The following is a 16,920-nucleotide window of genomic DNA, read 5'->3' as shown; positions in this document are numbered from 1 at the left end:
CATGACGGGGTCGACAGCAGTCCCTGGGCTGGAAATGGCACGAGGACAGGTTTTGTGTGTGCACTGAGATCTGGAGTGGAGGGCGAGAAAAGTATTGCTTTGAGCTGTCAAGCAGAGGAAAGCTTGCTGCATGGCACATGATGCACCCCGTACCCAAACCTTCCCCAAATGTGGCAGGCAGATGGGGCTGCTGCTGAGTGCTGTGCCCCAGTCTGAGCATCCCAGTGCCCAGCTTTTTTTAAGGGAGACGATGGGAGAAAATGCTCTGGGCATCCCAGTGCCCTGGGCTAGGTTCCCTGCTGCTTTGCTGGGGCTCAAAGGAAGGTGTTCCTGTTTGCAGGCCAGGTGCATCAGCTGGGCTTAATGCAAGCTCCTGCCAGAGGCTGCTTTTGGTAGCATGTTTTGTATTAAAGTCCTGCTATGGTTTTGTGGCATTAAAACTGTGCAGCAGAACCGTTGGAGAGAGTCACAGCCACTTTTTGAGAGAAAGTTAGGTGGAAGGAGAGCTGCTCCTCCAGCGCATCGTGTTTGCAATGCCTGCTCGGAGCACTGCGCTAGCTGCCACTTCCCCCCCCCTCCCGCGTTGCTGGCACCCACGCCCCACAAAATAGCTTTATTTAGGGGGGGGGACCGGGGGAGCCGCTTTTAAACACGTCCCGGCGCAGCGTGGCGGCTCCCCGCGGGCCGGGCCGGGCAGCACCGTCGGCAGCGGCACAGCCGGCAGCAGGTCAGAGGGCGCGGAGAGCCGCGAGGGAGGAGGGCCGCGCCCGGGGTGCCCCGTTCCGGGGCGGGGTGTGCGCGGCGGCGCGGCGCGGGGCGGGGCGGCGGGCGGCGGGGCTCCGCGGCAGCCCGCGAGCACGGCGCCGCCACTCCGCCCGCGGAGCCTCCGCGCCGCCCGGACCCGGCCCGCTCCATGGCCCGTCCGCCGCCGGCGCCTCAGCCCAGGTGGGTGCCGAGCCCCGCGGGGAGAGCGCGAGCCCCGGCCGTGCCCGCACCGAGGCGGGAGCTGCGGGAGGAGCAGGAGGAGGAGAGCTCGGGCTGCGGCGGGACCGGGGTTGGGGGGGAGAGAGCTTTGCGAAGTGAGCGGGCGGGGCGCGTTGCTTTTCTTATTTTTACTTTCCTCTTTTTCCCAAATTATTTTTTCCTCGCCTCTTTTGTTCCGACGTTCGGGGTTGGCGCAGCTCGCCGCGCGCGCCGTACTTTGGAAGAAGTGCTCGCAGCGCTCCGAGCGCTCCGGGATCGGCCCCGCGCGTCGCCTCCGCGGCCGGGGCAGCGGCCGGACAGCGGCGGGGCTGAGCGGTGCGGAGCGGGGAGGAGGCAGCCCCGAGGAAGTGGGTGGTGAGTTCGGAGCAAAGTGCACGCACACTCTTCCTCTCCGCATTTAACTCCTTCGGAGCCGGCCGGCCCCGGCGCGGGGCGGCGCGGGCTCGGAACAACAACGAGTTCGGTGGCAGGAAGTGTGAATCACTCGCGGTGACTCAGATGTGTTTACGAAAACGAAATGGTCGCGTTTGTGCTAGCGGCGAGCGTTGGGTTGCGGAGTAAATTGCCCAAGTTTCTAATCAGAAGTGCCGTAGGCGGGCTGTTGGCCCTGGGGTCAGATGAGCTCCGTGCCGGTGCCCGGCGCTGGCGCAGCTGCGGGACGGGCCGACCTGCGCGGAGCTGTTTGTGGCAAGTTAGCGACAGTTCTGTTTGCTTCCCTCTTTTTAGAAAATAGGGGCTGAACGTGCTTTCGTGTGAAAACACCATTAAATGTGCCGCTGCCGGGCTAAGAAACGCCTCGTATTAGTTGTGATTTCCCAGCTCGGGAGGCAGCCCGCTCCCGACCCGTGGGCACACGGCTGTCAGGGGCCGAGCTGCGGGCGTGCAGCTCCCAGCACTGCTGCCGTCGGCAGGGCTGCAGGCCGGCACCCGCACTGCCTGCACCGAGGGGCTGCTCGGCCTGCAGTGTGACGGAGCTGAACTGCAAACTGATTGGTCTGACACTTTATAATCAAAGTTGATTTATTGTTCATTAGTAGTGCATTAGCCCTTTCAGGCAAGACAGTTATTTGTGTAGTGGCCTGTCAAACAAAAGACCGCTAGCACCTGTCATTTCTAAACCATGAGATAAGCGAGCAGATATTAAGATAACGCGACTAGAAATACCCCGGAACGAGGTAAAGTTGTGGCAGTTTCCCTTTCGGGGATGGGGTTGCAGGCGGTCAGCATGTGGGGTCCCTGAGCGGGGCGCTGCGGGGAAGGCGCGAGCTCTGCAGCCCTGGTGGGTTCTGCAGGTTGGGGTTGGCGTCTGGGCGAGATGGAGGCACTCGCGTTTTGTCCCTGACTCCTTCCTCCTCTTCCCAGTGGGCAGATGTCATGCGACAATGCTCTTGCTGGCAGGGGTTAATTATATGAAAACTTGATGACATCACGGCAGAGCTGTGAGAATGTCAAAATACATCTGCTGCCATATTCAGACATATTGCTCTCTGCTCGCCCCCCCCCGCACCGGCTCCCCTACCCTTCTCAAAAGGGAATGATCTCATGACATAAAACAGAAAACAACACAAGTGTCAAAAGAAAACAAAATTAGTGAACTTTTGTCTGCCACCATAGAAACGAGGATTAACTTATGTTATTCCAGAGCGTGGAATGGAGACTATCTGCATGAGGATATATAGTGCATTGTCTTTTGTGAATTTTCATTTGACAGGGATTTTGGAGGCTGTGATCTTAATTAAATCTCAACTGACTCAAATAATGCATCTAAAGGCACGCAGCGTTGCGTAACCTTGCTGAGTTGGTAAACCATAAATCATCAGAAAGCTTGTGATAGGAAGGGCTGCTTTGAAATTTTTTTGTTTGCTACAGTTGTTATTTTTTTCCTCTTGTTTAACATACACTAACAGTGCCATCGCGCCCTCCCTGTTAAAACAGCATGATTTTTGCTTAAATAAAAAAGGGGGCAAAGCTGTGAGATGTGCTCTGACCAGTCACTGAGCCAAACTGAGGAGACGCAATAAATAAAATGGAATTGACAGGGGAGGAATGAGTGAGCAGTGTGGGTTAACGGGGAGCTGGGGCAGCGCAGCAGCCGGGCAGTGCAGCTCCGGCACTGGGCTGAGCCCCGCGCTGCAGCAGCCCTGGCTGGAAGGGTCACAGCTGGATCTGTGCCCTGCTGGACACCAGGCTCTGCCCTGTGCTCAGGTTGAGTTCATTTCAGTCACCTGTAAAGGAGAAAACGGTTGCAACAGTTGTGTGCTGTGTGTCAGAGGGTGTTTTTAGGCATTGGAAGTGATGTGGAGCGGTTAGAGAGATGGCTTAGGCAGCGTTCTAACCTGGAGCTCTCAAGCACTGGTGCTGCTCAATAGTCACGTTGTTTCTAAAACGCTGAAGCTCGATGAATTGCTGCTTCAGCATAAAGTGCTCTGGCTGTGTTCGTGGTGGCCTGCCCTGGGCAGCTGGAGGCAAGGTAAGGGCGAAGGCTGTGCTGTGCTGCAGGGCTGTGCTGTGCTGCAGGCAGCCCGGTGCCCCCAGCACACAGCTTGCTCACTGCTGAGCTTTCTCTCTTCGTTGGCAGAAGCGGCAGCAGGGCTCGTTCTGTCACCACCTGCAGAACTCGGTGGTGGGAAAGTCCTGACACTGCGAGCTAAATTTGTTATTGTTTGGTGGAAGGCTTGACTGCTTGGAAGCAGTTTGTTTGTTTTATTGAAAGCAGAACTGCATTACTGGAAACTACTTTGCTGCAGTTCAGTTACAATGTCCTGTGCTGTTCTGTGTTTGTAAGGTGCTTCCTTGCTCAGCTTCGCTTTCCAGTTACAAGCAGAGGGAAAAAAGGCATCATGCACTGTGCAGGGCTGAGGCCGTGCAGAGATTTTGGAGAGCAGCAGCTCTGGCAAATCTCTCTTCCCTTCACCAGCTTTTTTTTTTTCTTTTCCTTTTTTTTTTTTTCTTTTCTGCCTTTCCAGCACATTTTCCTCTGCTAGAAGGAGGATCTGTAGGGCTTGTGCTGAGGTAGAATGAATGGCAGAAGAAGCAGAGCGAGCGTTGCACAAATAAGTGGCACTGCTAATTGCTCCCCGCAGTAGTTTGGGACGGATTTGCCCACAGTGATTAGGTAAGATGCTGTTATTTGGGAGGGACAGCAGCCCCCTCCCCAAACTGACAACGGGTTTTAATTTTTAAGCTTTATCTTGCCCTTAAATCTGAAACATCATTGTTCAAATAACTGAGAACAAGGTAAACCAACAACATCAAAAAGGTCGGCTTCTGTGATTTCTCAAGGGCTTGTTATTTTGTACTTTCCAATTCTATTTGATGTCTTGACAAAACAAGATGACACAAGGGAGAATACATTAAATTTTGATTTTCATCTAACCTGTTACAGTCGTGGCAGCTTAATTTCTTGTACTTTTTCCCGAAGACGGCTCTTTGCACAATTACTCTAATTGCCACGCCGCGTTATGAGAAGGCTTCTTTGCAGGTTCCCCATTTGCCTTGATTTTTGCCAGGCGTTTTTTTGAGCGTGTTCTGACCTTTCACACGGCGAGCTCGTCGCTCGGAGTGCGTCTTCATTAGAAGTAAATCAGCGAATGGCAAGATTGTCAGAGAAGCAACTGATGTTTTCTCATTAGAATCTAATTTGCAGCGTTGCGCTCAGCTGCGCCGTGCGGCCGTAGGTGCCTGCGCTAGGTGTGAAAACACGCGCGTTTCGAGCGAGTGAAGTTTACAAGTGTTAGCAAGGCTCTGCTGGCAGGCACAGCACAGCCTCGCAGCGCTGCACGGAGCTGCGGGAGCAGTGGAGCTGCTGCCCGAGCTGCTGGCTGCCCACCGGGCCGGGCTGCCCTGGCACCGGGCTGTGCCCCACAGCCGTGCTGCTGCTTCCATCGCCGCCTTCTTTTGTTCCATTAAGCTCTCCTTGGATGTGTTAGTGAGTGAGCACGCAGATGTAAGGAGTCTGACAGGGTGATCGTTCTCAGTGCTGGGGTGAGAGGAGCTTTTGAAGGTTTTCGAGGGCTGTAGGGGTATTTTGGGTGTTTCTAAGCAGAGCTGCTTTTGGTTTGTTTCGGGGCAGTGTGGCAGAATGTGCTGAGCTAACATTTCCTAAACTCTTGGGGAAAAAAACAAAACAAAACAACTGATTTTTTTTTCCCCTTCTGTTTTATTTATTTATTTATTTAATGTTTTTAAACCGTTGCAAAATGAGCCCACTGCTAGGAGGCATGCACTGCAGGTTGTGATTTTTCCTCTCGTGACGGAGCAGCAAACAAAAGCGGTAACTTTCTAAAATGTGAAAAATGATGATGGTAATCTCGAGGTTGAAATCTTGCTCCGTTTATTAAATGGGTGTTTGGTTGTGTGCATTCCAGTTTAGTCTGTATTTGACAAATGTTAGATGTAGAGAGGATTTAATTTATGTAAACTTTATATTTTTATGCAAATTAAATGGGTATTTATTATAGCAGAAACAATTATCCTGGCACTTAGTGAGAAGCCCGGTATGCATGAGAAGTGGTAGATAAGATCAGATGTTTCATTCTGTAAACAAATATGAAAATATCCCCAATTTTCCGTTGCTGGAAGAGAGCAGAGAGGAGAGCAGGGATCCTGAGGTGCCGGCAGTGCCAGGACAGCCCATCGCGCTGCCTTCCGCGGGTCGCAGGCAGATCTTCCCTCCTGATAAAACATAATAAACAAAATTAGAATAATGAAATGCTAATTTAATTTTAAAGAGGCTTCCCCCCCCCCCTTTTTTTTTTTTTAACAGGGAGTCGCATTGTTACGGAGAGAACAGTTATGCTAATGATGAAGTACTTAGCTGATTTCACGTTAATATAATAAACATTACCTGTCCTAATGTGTTGTGCAGTATCATGGCAGAACAACCGAGTCTAAAAGTGAGATTCCGTTTTGCATAATGAACCAGAATGGCAGCTCCTGCCTGCACAATTCTATCAGCAGAGTTTTTTGGCTGTTATGTGCAGGCTGACGTCTCATGTCACAGAGGTTTCAGGCTCAGGGTCCTGTGCTCAGCACTGAGCTGCTGGGCTCTGCTTTGTGGCACCGAGCTTTTCCTCTGCCAGCACGGCTGTGCTTTCTCTTCTGCTGTGACACGAGTGCAGCTATTTTGCATTCTTTCGGTCAAGAATTTTTTTTATAAATTGCAAGAAGTCTCACACGTAATAGCTTTCTAATAAAGCAGCCGAGGGAATTGTTTGGGTTCGCCTCGCCATGTCTAGTTTTCTGGCAGTCCGACACCTTTAACTGCTCCTCAGCCACTCGCTGTTGGGCTGCGTTCTGCTCCGTGTCACTTCTACCACAAAATCTTTAACTGGAGAATTGCCGTTTGGAAATGCAAGGTGCCTGCTCTGAGGACTTCCTGAATTCAAGTGCGAGCACACAGCGCAGGAGAAGGGGATTTTCTGGCAGAGCTGTTCTCTATGAATTGAGGAGATGCTCCCCAGCTTCCACGCGTGCCTGCTAGCAGCTGACCAGGCCACCACCGCACCCAGCAATGAAGGCACGTTGTGTGAAAATGGCATGCCTTTTTTTTTTTTTTCCTGCACTCGATATAAGATTGAACTTCTTGAAATTATTTGGCTAGTATTTAATTATATTAATATCCAGAGAAAATGGGGGAACGTAGATGATGGAGTGGGTCTAAATCACTTCCATCCCCGTGACACTTGTCTGAGCAGTGCGCAGCGGTGACAAATGCACCCTGGCTGTAGTCCGTGGTGAAGTTAAAGGCGAGCTTGGCCCAAGTTGTGCAAGGTTCCCCAAGCTGTGCAAGCAGAGCTCGGGGTGGGGAGAGAACAGGCAGGCTTGGGAGATGTGGAGCAGTGGCACAGGGACCCGGGAGACAGAGAGTGGCTGAAAACAATTTTGAGTATTAAAGACGTTTTTTGCCGTTGCTGCTATTAGCATGTCAGCAGGTCTGTACTAGCACAGCTCCCAAAACTGACTTGCAGCTGTATTTTCACCTTTGCTGCCAGGTTTACATGCAGCTGGGTATCTACCACACCCTATTGTTATCAGTCAACAATACCAAAAGTGGTTCATTAATCATATCAATAACAACAATCGTGTTTCATGTAAAAAACAGAAATAAACAACTGGGGGGGGAGGAAAGATTGATTTCTGTCCTGCATGCTAAGTTAGCATTCTTTAAATACATCTGCCAGTACTTTAATTTGAACTTCAACTCCCCGAAGGCAGTAAGACGGAATTATTTTAGTTCTTCATAAACTGCCTTCTGTGATTCATTGTTAACTCATAAAACACACTCATTTTCATGTACTTAAACAGTTAAGCCATTTTCAAAGTTGGTTTGTAATTTTTTTTGGCAACACATTTAAGTTGACATCTGAGAGATAGAAATCTACAATTAATTTATAGCCTTCAGTTTAGCTTTCGTTTACTATCAGACAAAATATCAGAAATAAATATTTTTTATCTAACGTAATGCGAAGTATATTGCGCAGTATCTAAAGTAAAGCTTAGTTTTGACTGAATACACTCAAAAAGGGACCCATAAATATTAGAGAGCTGTAGTTAAGAACTTACATGACTGTTTTAAATACTATTGATTTAAACCACTGGCTAGATTTTATGAATCAAAGTGTAATTTCCAAGCTTTGGCTATATTTCTCATCGCTAAAGCACTCTCTCTGGTGTGCCTTTAGCAGCTTTCCAGACATTCAACACGGGATTAAATGATAGTAGTTACAATGATCAATAGGTTAAGACCGGTACAATCACTCTTACCGCTAATGACCTCGGTAGTAATGGGTAATAAAGTGTGGGCTATAATAGCCTATTGCTGGAGCTGCATGCCCTTTGATTCCCAGTATTACTAGGGACTAGCTACATGAAAAAGTTGGACGTTGGGAGTTAAGAGAGTGGATATATAGGCCATAATTCTTAACTATTTAAAGGCCTCCAACGGTAAGTGTGCCCACGCTTGTCTGGGGCGCGTGTCATTTTTAACACAGTGGTTTCTGGGTGATTTGAATTTCCTTGCTCTGTAGGATGCTTCCACCATGAGCTGGAGTTCAGGGGAAGCGCAGCTGCTGCCTGCTCTGACAAATGAGAGGCAGGACCTTCTTGGAGCCACGGGCAGGGTGTGAAGATGTGGTTTCAGCCGGTAGAACAAGGTCGAGCAGAGCAACGCAGACCTGTATTGCTAGGTGGGCCTTGTTGATTCACACCTTTGTGAGTGTTTGTATACACACAGACACGTTGCTTCCCTCCCTGTTAAGTGCTGCTGTTTGAGCAGAGCGTGAGCAGCTGGGAGATTCTTCACCGGAAGGTACGTGGCCGCCGTTCAAAGGCAGGGCCGAATCCTGAGATCTGTCCTGCGATAAATGTGCAAAAGAGCTGTGGAAGTGAATGGGAGTTGTCTCTGCGTAGCTGCTGGCAGAATGTGGCCCTGCGTATTAATCACCCGCATGTAGGGTTTACAGCACCCCACCCTATTCCTGTCTGTATCCCTGCTTGTCGTCATAAATCTGACCGAGGAGTATTTGTGTTGTATATCTTCCAAGAATGGCACAGAAAACATACTTAAACATGCTTCCTTTTCTATTTGCTCAGTCCAACTTCAGTGTAAGGTCGTACAAACCCCAGGGTAAGGTATCGTTCTCTGGGGATGGGAATAATGAAGGTGAGTCAGGCTTCGGGGCTAAGATAGTGACTACAGCATTTAATGAAATAATTTTCTACTCCCAGAAAAGTTCTTAACAGCATATGGATTCAGATCCTCTGAATTGATGGGATTCCCTGTGCCAATAGGTCGGTGCTGTCGCAGCTCGGGGCGGTGGTACTGCGCTGCCAGGTTGGTGGTTCTCCCAGGGATGCAGTCTTAGAGGGACCGAGTGCTTCCCATCCTTCACTGTCTGCTCCTCAACCTTCACACCTGCCTGCCCCAGTGTGGGCAGCACGAGGTCCATGCTGGGACGCAGGGGATTCACTCTGCTCCGCATTAATGGGATGTCAGTTTGCTGGATGTGACTGCAGCACGTTCTGTAGGCAGGGTCTGGCCCCGGCGCATGACATGTACACAACAACACCGGGCGGTGTGTGCCGTACGTAAGTCTGACCTTCAGGAACCATTTTTAGTTCATCAAAATTAGTGATGCTGAGAAATCAGGACATCAGTGCATAATGACTGTGAAATTAGGAATGAGAGCTTGCTATGCAAATGACAGGACAAATCATGTGAAAAAGTCAAGATAAACTGCATATTAAGACATTATGTTACATAAAATTAATACTGCATTTCTCCCTTGCTTACTGGTACCCTGGAAGATTTTTTTTTAAGCTCTTTTATCTTCAGATCAGCTATTGTCTGCTGATTTTTTAAAAAGTGGTGCACAGAAAAAGTGCTAAACATGTTATTACCTTTTATTGTAATACATGAGATGACAGGAGATCCTTTTTAACAAAGTATATCCTTTACTGCTTTTAGTTTTGTGCTGTCACGTATTTGATCTGAAACTATAGAAAAGTAAGGTGCTTAAATATTACTGTTAAAACTCACAGGGTTTTGTCTTTTCTTCTATTGTTTTTTTTCTTCCTTTTCTTTTCCTTTTTTGGGGTGGAGGATAGAGGGGTGGGTTTCTGGGGAAATAGTCTTCTTGCATTACTAGGACTGACAAAATGGTTCTCATGTAGTCTGCAAATTAAACACAAGTGCAGTGATTATTTTGAATAGCTAAATTACATTCTAGAAAGCTTGCAGAATTCATAGCATTGTCATTAGGTATCCGCTTGAATACAATTTGTGTAACCTTGGCCAAGACAGCCTGTCATTTTAATGTCAGTGTTTTATCTGAACAAGACATCATCCTTTCAGATACAGTGTACAGGTTCCTTGCAAAGATGCCCGTGCAGAAACGTGTTAACAGTTGCAAATATGAAATGCTATCAAGTTCATCACTGTAGCTGTTTGTCACTGAAATGTCATGGAAAGCGGCTTTTAATGGTATCTCACATAATATGAAAGAATTGAAGACATCTGTATGCTGGGTGAATATGGAATGGTAAAGACATCGCAGTAGGGCCTTTCTGTTAAAATTGCATAGGAGTGTAGCGCTGTTATTCACATCACTGAGCCTTCCTTCAATTTTCTTAAAAACCTGTCGTAATAGGGCCTAGATCCCATCAGCACGGGATACTCGGCTCTTGAATTTCTGTACGGCAGGGAGGGGCTTTCTGGGAGGGAATGCTCTGAGCTGACAGTTCCCTGTAAAAATAAATAAATCTTAACAGGTTTTGCTGTATTGCTGTCTAAAGAATTCCCATTGCCATGATGCTCTGCGGAGAGGAAGCTGGGTGGCTGGGGAAGCGTGGGTCCCTCTGTGCTCAGGGCAGGGTTGTGCCTCCCGCTGTGATGCTCCCTGACCACCATTCTGTGTCCCCCACAGGTTCCCGTGTCGGTGGCTATGATGACACCTCAAGTGATCACTCCCCAGCAAATGCAGCAGATCCTCCAGCAACAAGTGCTAACTCCCCAGCAACTCCAAGTCCTGCTCCAGCAGCAGCAGGCACTCATGCTTCAACAGGTAATTGTTGTCTTCGCAGCCCCTGTTGGGTGGGGGGCTTTGCCTCGTTGCCCTCTGAGGAAGGCAGCTGCCCACGTCTCAGGGTCTGTACTGCAGGGCAGCCACGCTCTGAGATGAACCGACTGCTCTTTTGTTTTTAGTTCTAGAAATAGCTACTGGAAACAAATCCAGGGAGCAGTGCTAGGAGCGTTTCCAAGATCAGCTAAATAATACAGCTGCATATTTAAGTGTCAGGACTTCAGCAGATGTCCCTGTTGATTTTGCCTGCATCCCTCCAAAAGTACGGCGTGCCCTGATTAATTGGAATAAATGAAGTAGTAGGGTAATACTTCCCATTTTAGACCTTGCTGTGTCCATGTGGGACCTTAAAGGGCCGTTGAAACAGTGAAAGTGAAGAGGTTTGCAGGCCTTAGTCCGTTTAATTTCAGCCAACATGCGCTGCACGGTGCATTGCTGTTTCTCTGTGTCCTGCATTAGTGCATGGCCTTTTCTCAGCTGAAAGTTGTCTGCTGTCCCTGGGTTACTGTGGAGTTCACGTCAGCCCGGGCTCATGAGTCAGGCTGGCAAGAGCACCCACCACACTGCACCTTGTGTGTCCCCTCCCCTCTGCCTTCATCCCACAGTGCAGCGTGTGCGTTGTGTGGCTGAAGCAGGGAGGTGGAGAGTGTTTCCCAGAATGTCTGTGCATGTATTGAACAACACTTAATATAGTCAAACCCTATCATTTAGAAAGCATGTGTGTTTCACAACAGAGATTCGCCAGGCTCTCTCAGCAAGGGCATTTTGGCTTTGTTGTTACAATCAAAGGTCATTCCTTGCCTTATTTTAATTAGTTTGTGTAGAAAATGGTATGTTTTTCATCAGTTCATTTTGGAGATTACTTTTCAAACGATAATGCCAAGAATAGTCAGTGTGCACTGAATTTATTGTCGAGTTTCAAACTAAAGGTCAGACCATTACAGATAAAAGGATGCTATTTTTCAAATCACAGTTTGTGTGTTACACCAAAAGGGACACTGAATTGGCTCTCCACTTTGTTACTTACCATCTTTCCTTTTCTTTGTAGCAGCAGCTTCAAGAGTTTTATAAGAAACAACAGGAACAGTTGCAGCTTCAACTTTTACAGCAACAACATGCTGGAAAACAGCCTAAAGAGGTACAGACAATACCCATTTTACTTTCAAACCACAGATCCCAGAGGACTGTCTAGTGGCTATTAAGCTGTCATTCATCTTATAAATGATGGCACAACTGAACTGACTCTATCGGGTCTCAGCTTTCAGATTTAGAGTTATTGTCCTGTTTTCGCCTGTATTTTCCTGTGCTTTCCATTTGCTTGCTGCCACATATTTTATAGCTGGGGAGCACGCCTTGATGTTCAGTATGAGTACTGGAGCAAGCATCTGGACTTGTATCTTGGGAGAGTGCTTTTGGAAGTTAGTTATGTTGTAGAGGGGAGGGGCAAAGAAGCAGGCCTAGCTATGGGGCTGTTCTCTCCAGGCAGAGAGTTCAATGAGATTTTGAGTTTGAACTTGCAGTTTTCAGCTGGAGAGGTTCTGGCTGCAGGCTCCTTGCAGCATGGGCTCAGCAGAAGGTACCATGCTCAGGCAGTGTTTGTTGTGAGCAACAAGAGCTGAAATGCCGAGGTAGGACAGGAGTGCTATTTCACTGCAGTGTGTTGTCCCTGGGAACTGCAACGATGTCTCGAGACCTTGCACAGGTGATGCCACCATGGTCCATGCTGGGAACAGGATGGCGAAGGTGGTTTTCTGTGTGTATGTGTGCATACTTCTCCTTTCTGAGCATCTCACTGTTGATTTTGGTGTGCTAAAATTCAGTTTTGCTATAGTAGCATGTGAAGGTACCACACTGGTATCTGTAGTCCCAAGGAGTTTGAGACTTCCACCTGACATCACCGCTGACCAGTGTAGGTCCTAGAAAGCTGCCTGTTGGCATGAGATGCTGTGTGATGCCCACTGATAGCAGCAGTGGTTCCGTTGCCGATCATGGTGCTCGAAGCACATGCCAGTTTCTCACCCTCCCAAATTTTGGTGGATCATGCCACCTGTGCCAAGTTTCAACCCGGAGCGAATTTTTCCAGCTGAGTTATAAAGCCCTGAAAACAGGGGGTTTATAATGAAAACGCTGACACAACCTTAGCCATAGCGCGCTTACGGGCGCCTCTATAATAAAAAGGGAACAGATTAAAAAGTGTCTAAAATGTAAATCTAAAGGACTAACAGTAATTAAAATGGAAATGGCACAGGGAGGGAAGGCATGTAATTGTGAGATATCACTGTGCAGAATGCTCTCAGCTTTGTTTTGCTGGCTGTTTTTCTAATTCAGTAGGGCTTACTCATCAGTGGCAGTTCAATGCGCGTTAATGACTCTGGGATGCAGGCATCACTCTGGACAAAGAAATGATTATTGTGCGGTCAAAAGAAGTTCAAAGACAAGAAGGGAATTTCAGTTTTTTCCTTAGAGATCCACATTCAAGAGCATATAAATTAAGCCAAATGTTAAAAACCACAGTCTGAAAGCTGACTTCAAAGTCACAACTCTCTAATTAATGAACTGCGAGCTTCAGTTTGGACAAGTCGTGGTTTGATGCGCCCATAAATCAACATGACAGGTCTGTTTCACAGTCTCAGACAGCGCTTGTCATTGAGTCACATCAGATGTAAACACAGCAGAAAAAAGAGGGAATATGAAGGAGGTGCAATTGATCAACAGAATTGGTAAAAACCCACTTTTGAAACGCATTATGCATGATCACAGGAAATGGCGATAGCCTCAAGAGGCTTTCTCCTTCTGCTGTTGCTTTTTTGAATCAGATTTCTAACAGCCTTCAAAAGGGAGAATAAGAATTATGGAGCTTCTCCCCTGTGGCTGGCAGGCAATAACCCCCTGTTGTTATTTTGTGCTTCTTTCTTTTCAAAGGCGTCAAAATTTAGTTTTTTAAAGATCTTTAACTCTATATTTGAAGACAAACAATAAAGGGCTGCCACTGTCATTCTTATCAGTTACCAGGGATTGTATTTTTTCTTTCTGTTGCCACTTCTTATTAACCTCTTATTTGGTCTATTAGACATAGTTTTGAATGCAAGCCTGCATGCTGGGAGAACATGAAAGTTCAGATGAGCTCAGAGGGCAGATAAAGAAATTTGAAGGGGAAAGTTACACAGCAGAATGAACGATAAAAGTTAACTCTTCTAAATTGCTGTTGTCAGACAGGAGAGCATCTCAGACACAAAGATGAGGGCTTGGAGCTTGAAGAAAAAATACTTTGTGTTAAAAAAGACGAGAAGGCAAGTTAGACAATGTGATGGCATTTCAATATCTAACACACTGGTTTACTGCGGTCGCACTTCTGATATTACACTATCGAAAGTAACAATAAGAAAAGACTCCTTCCTGTTCTAAGAAGAGCAATTTAACGTGATAGTGGGGAGCAGAACAAGGGGCCTGAGTCTCTCCAGCTTTTTCTAGGCTCCTTTTTTTGCTGAGGGTTTCAGCAAAGGCCCGTTTCCAGAGCAGGCTTGCTTGGCCCCATTTCTCCTGCGTGGAGGAGGTTATTCTGGCTGAATTAGCATGCGAGTGAGGATTTTTTTTTTTTTTTTTAACACAAGATGACAGTGGGTCACAGAGTGCATCGTGTGGCCTGGTGGCCGCAGTGCGGACATGGTGCGGCTTTGTACGCTGACAGATGGAGCAAGTCTACCAACCTATGTCATTCTGTATCATGGCACGCGCGGCTGGCGCTGCTGCCCCATCCCAGGAGGAGGCCTACACACCCTGTGCCCGCAGCCCCGCACTGGAGGGGGCCCAACCTGGGGGGCTCGTGGCCACAGCACTGCCCCCAGGCCTCCAGGCCCGGCTGTGCAGGACGTCTCCTGGGCACGGCCGTGTTCCTCAGCGGTTGTGACAGTTTATGTTAGGCTGTAGGGAGGGACCGAAGAAAGGAAAACAGACCTTTGACAGCAGCTTCAGGGAGGGGACCAAAAATGCGAGTTTTATCAGGCTATTTCAGCATTTTAACACTGACTACTGACCTGACAACAGGACTGCACTGAGACCTTTTTTGTATGCATTCAATTGTGAGAAGTAAACAAACTGACTTGTATCCTGTGTTTGGTAACTGGGTGGGGAGCGCAGTTTGGCAACGCGTGTTGCTTTTAAATTCTTTCTTGGACAATGGGCCTTGTATACTTTTATATCCTGGCTTTTCAAAGTAGGGCGCGTTCAGGAGCTTTTCTTGGGATGGCTGAGAAGACAACCACAGGCATCACTCGATTTATATAAAGTCGTTTTTCTGTTTTTTCTTTTTTGATGCCAACTTTGCACTCAGATGGCAAATAGGTAAAATGCAGACTACTGCAATTTATTTTGTTTCACAAAATACAAATACCACTCATATATATATATATATATATACACACACACACACAGACTGTGTATTAATTAAAGGTCCCTTCCTGCTCTGAAGATTCTGTGATTCTGTGTATATTTGGAGAATGAGCATCTCTGGAGGCAAACATTGCTCTAGCTGCACTATAACCGTTGCTGCAGCTCGCGTTCATCCAGTGCTGTTGCAACAGCTGGATCTGTCTGAGCAAGCTGTGGCAGAGAAATGGAAACTCCAAGTTCCAGTATAGCTAAGCACTTGTTTGTTTAACTGTTCTCAAAGTTATAGATTTTCTCTGGATAGAAGAAAAATTAACTTGCCTGTCAGTACAGTTGTAGGCACGCAGTTTGTTGTAATACAGAGATCGATGGGGTGTTGAAAGTACAAAAAAAGCAATAGGAGGAATTTAATAAAAATAGTTGCTATTGCCCTTCACTTCGCCCAGTGATGTTTTATTTGAAAAGCAAATGGCAGTGCTGTGGCTGTGTCACGTTCAGCGTGGCAGGCCGGGGCTGCAGTGCCTTGGCAGAAGGTGGGGCCCCGGCCCCTGGCTGGTGGCCGTCAGCCCCGCTCCTCTGACCCGGGTGGATGTTTCCTGCTTGACACCAGCAGGGAACGGGGCCAGCGATCCTCTGCAGTGATAGCGGGGAAGGGCAGCAAAGCGCTCTCGATGTGGCCAGGGTTTATTTGAGAAAGTGTGGAGTTTTGCAAGAGTTAATTTTCTTTCCGTAATTGTTAGCCATAATGTGTATAAGACCTCCACCTTGATATGATTCCTAGCAGATTAGGGATATTAGATAATTTCCTTCTATTTATTGTACTACTGCACTGTATTATCTTTCTATCACTCAGATAATTACTAAGGAAATCTACATTAATTTTTTTTTGGCTAGCACAAGGAACTGCTAAACACTGGCATGATGTATTGATGTTTTACACAACAAAAGTTTTCCTCCTGTCATTGTACAATAAATAAAAAGATATTTATCAAAACGCAAAGCCTTTCATGGATTTTAAGAACAAAGCAAATAAAACACAAGATGAGCACGGAAGCAAAACCTAGAGGCTTGCTTAACTGCACAAAATTAAGGACTCAGAAGCCTGGAGTACTGTACATATTAAACACTCACATTCAAGTAAGATGTTGTTTGCTAAATTATGAATGTGTGTAATTAAAATCTAGTGGCTGTTTCTATGAAAGATTTACAATGTTATTTCATCGTTTGTCATGGCTAATTAACAATATTAGATGAAGTTTTTCTTCTTCAAAGGTCTGATTTTTTCTCATTTATTTATGTCAGAAGTGATAAACAGAGTAGTTAAAAGCTTCTCTGGGTACAGTAGTGAGAAAAGCAACATGTTCTTTTACACCTCGAAGGTTCAAGGTTCGTGTCCCTGTGGAGTAAAGCAGCTCTGTCTTCTTTATAGTGAAAATAATTAAAAATTTCAAAGCGCAGAAGTAGCAGCCTTAAATACAGCAAGGAATAATTCTGAACATAATGGTATTGTTGCTTGATGGATGGATAAGAGAGAGAGAGTATAGTATAGCATAAATGTAGCCAGTCGTGTTGCCTTAATCGCTGAGATGACCCTTGCATGAGCAAACAGAGCAGAGTACAGGGTTGGTGGTGGTGACGTCCAAGTGTGATGTGGTTACGTGGGGTGGCTCTTGCATTGCATGTGTTCTTTGCTTTGAAGAATTGCCCATGATTTTAGCAGCTGCCAGTGGAGTTTTGCTTTGTCTGACACCGAAAGACAGCCGCTTCTGGGGTAAAGCTCAGTTGTGTGGACCAAGAAATGCTGCATGTGTTTTTAATTGGGTTTGTAGGAGAGATTAGAAATTGACTGCAGCCCTGGTGGTAGCACCAGCACTTAAGCAAGCTTTGGTACTGGGTGGTGGGCTCACATTCATTTCTCAGTACCAAGTGACTACGATCAGAAGTTGCTGTGTGTTTAGCCAAGGATCCC

The 16,920-nt window shown here is 47.1% G+C and overlaps 1 protein-coding gene across 16 annotated transcripts in view; it reads left to right on the top strand.

Annotated features, from left to right (window-relative positions):
• The window catches only part of FOXP1 (forkhead box P1), a 341,764-nt gene that overhangs the window by 257,756 nt on the left and 67,088 nt on the right, over positions 1-16,920 (top strand). For 13 of the 16 annotated variants that reach the window (XM_090148431.1, XM_090148428.1, XM_090148435.1 and 10 more), the window contains 2 exons: positions 10,410-10,547; positions 11,614-11,703. In XM_090148431.1, the coding sequence (XP_090004557.1) occupies positions 10,410-10,547; positions 11,614-11,703 (228 nt within the window). Of the gene's footprint in view, positions 1-613; positions 728-831; positions 946-10,409; positions 10,548-11,613; positions 11,704-16,920 lie in introns of those variants that run through there. The other 3 variants (XM_090148441.1, XM_090148440.1, XM_090148434.1) reach the window with 3 other exon arrangements.

This window comes from Phasianus colchicus, chromosome 11 (genome assembly GCF_987193195.1).
Source record: "Phasianus colchicus chromosome 11, bPhaCol1.hap1.1, whole genome shotgun sequence".
Lineage (NCBI taxonomy): Eukaryota > Metazoa > Chordata > Aves > Galliformes > Phasianidae > Phasianus > Phasianus colchicus.
Note: the sequence above shows the minus strand (reverse complement) of the source record. Positions and strands in the feature narration are given on the sequence as shown.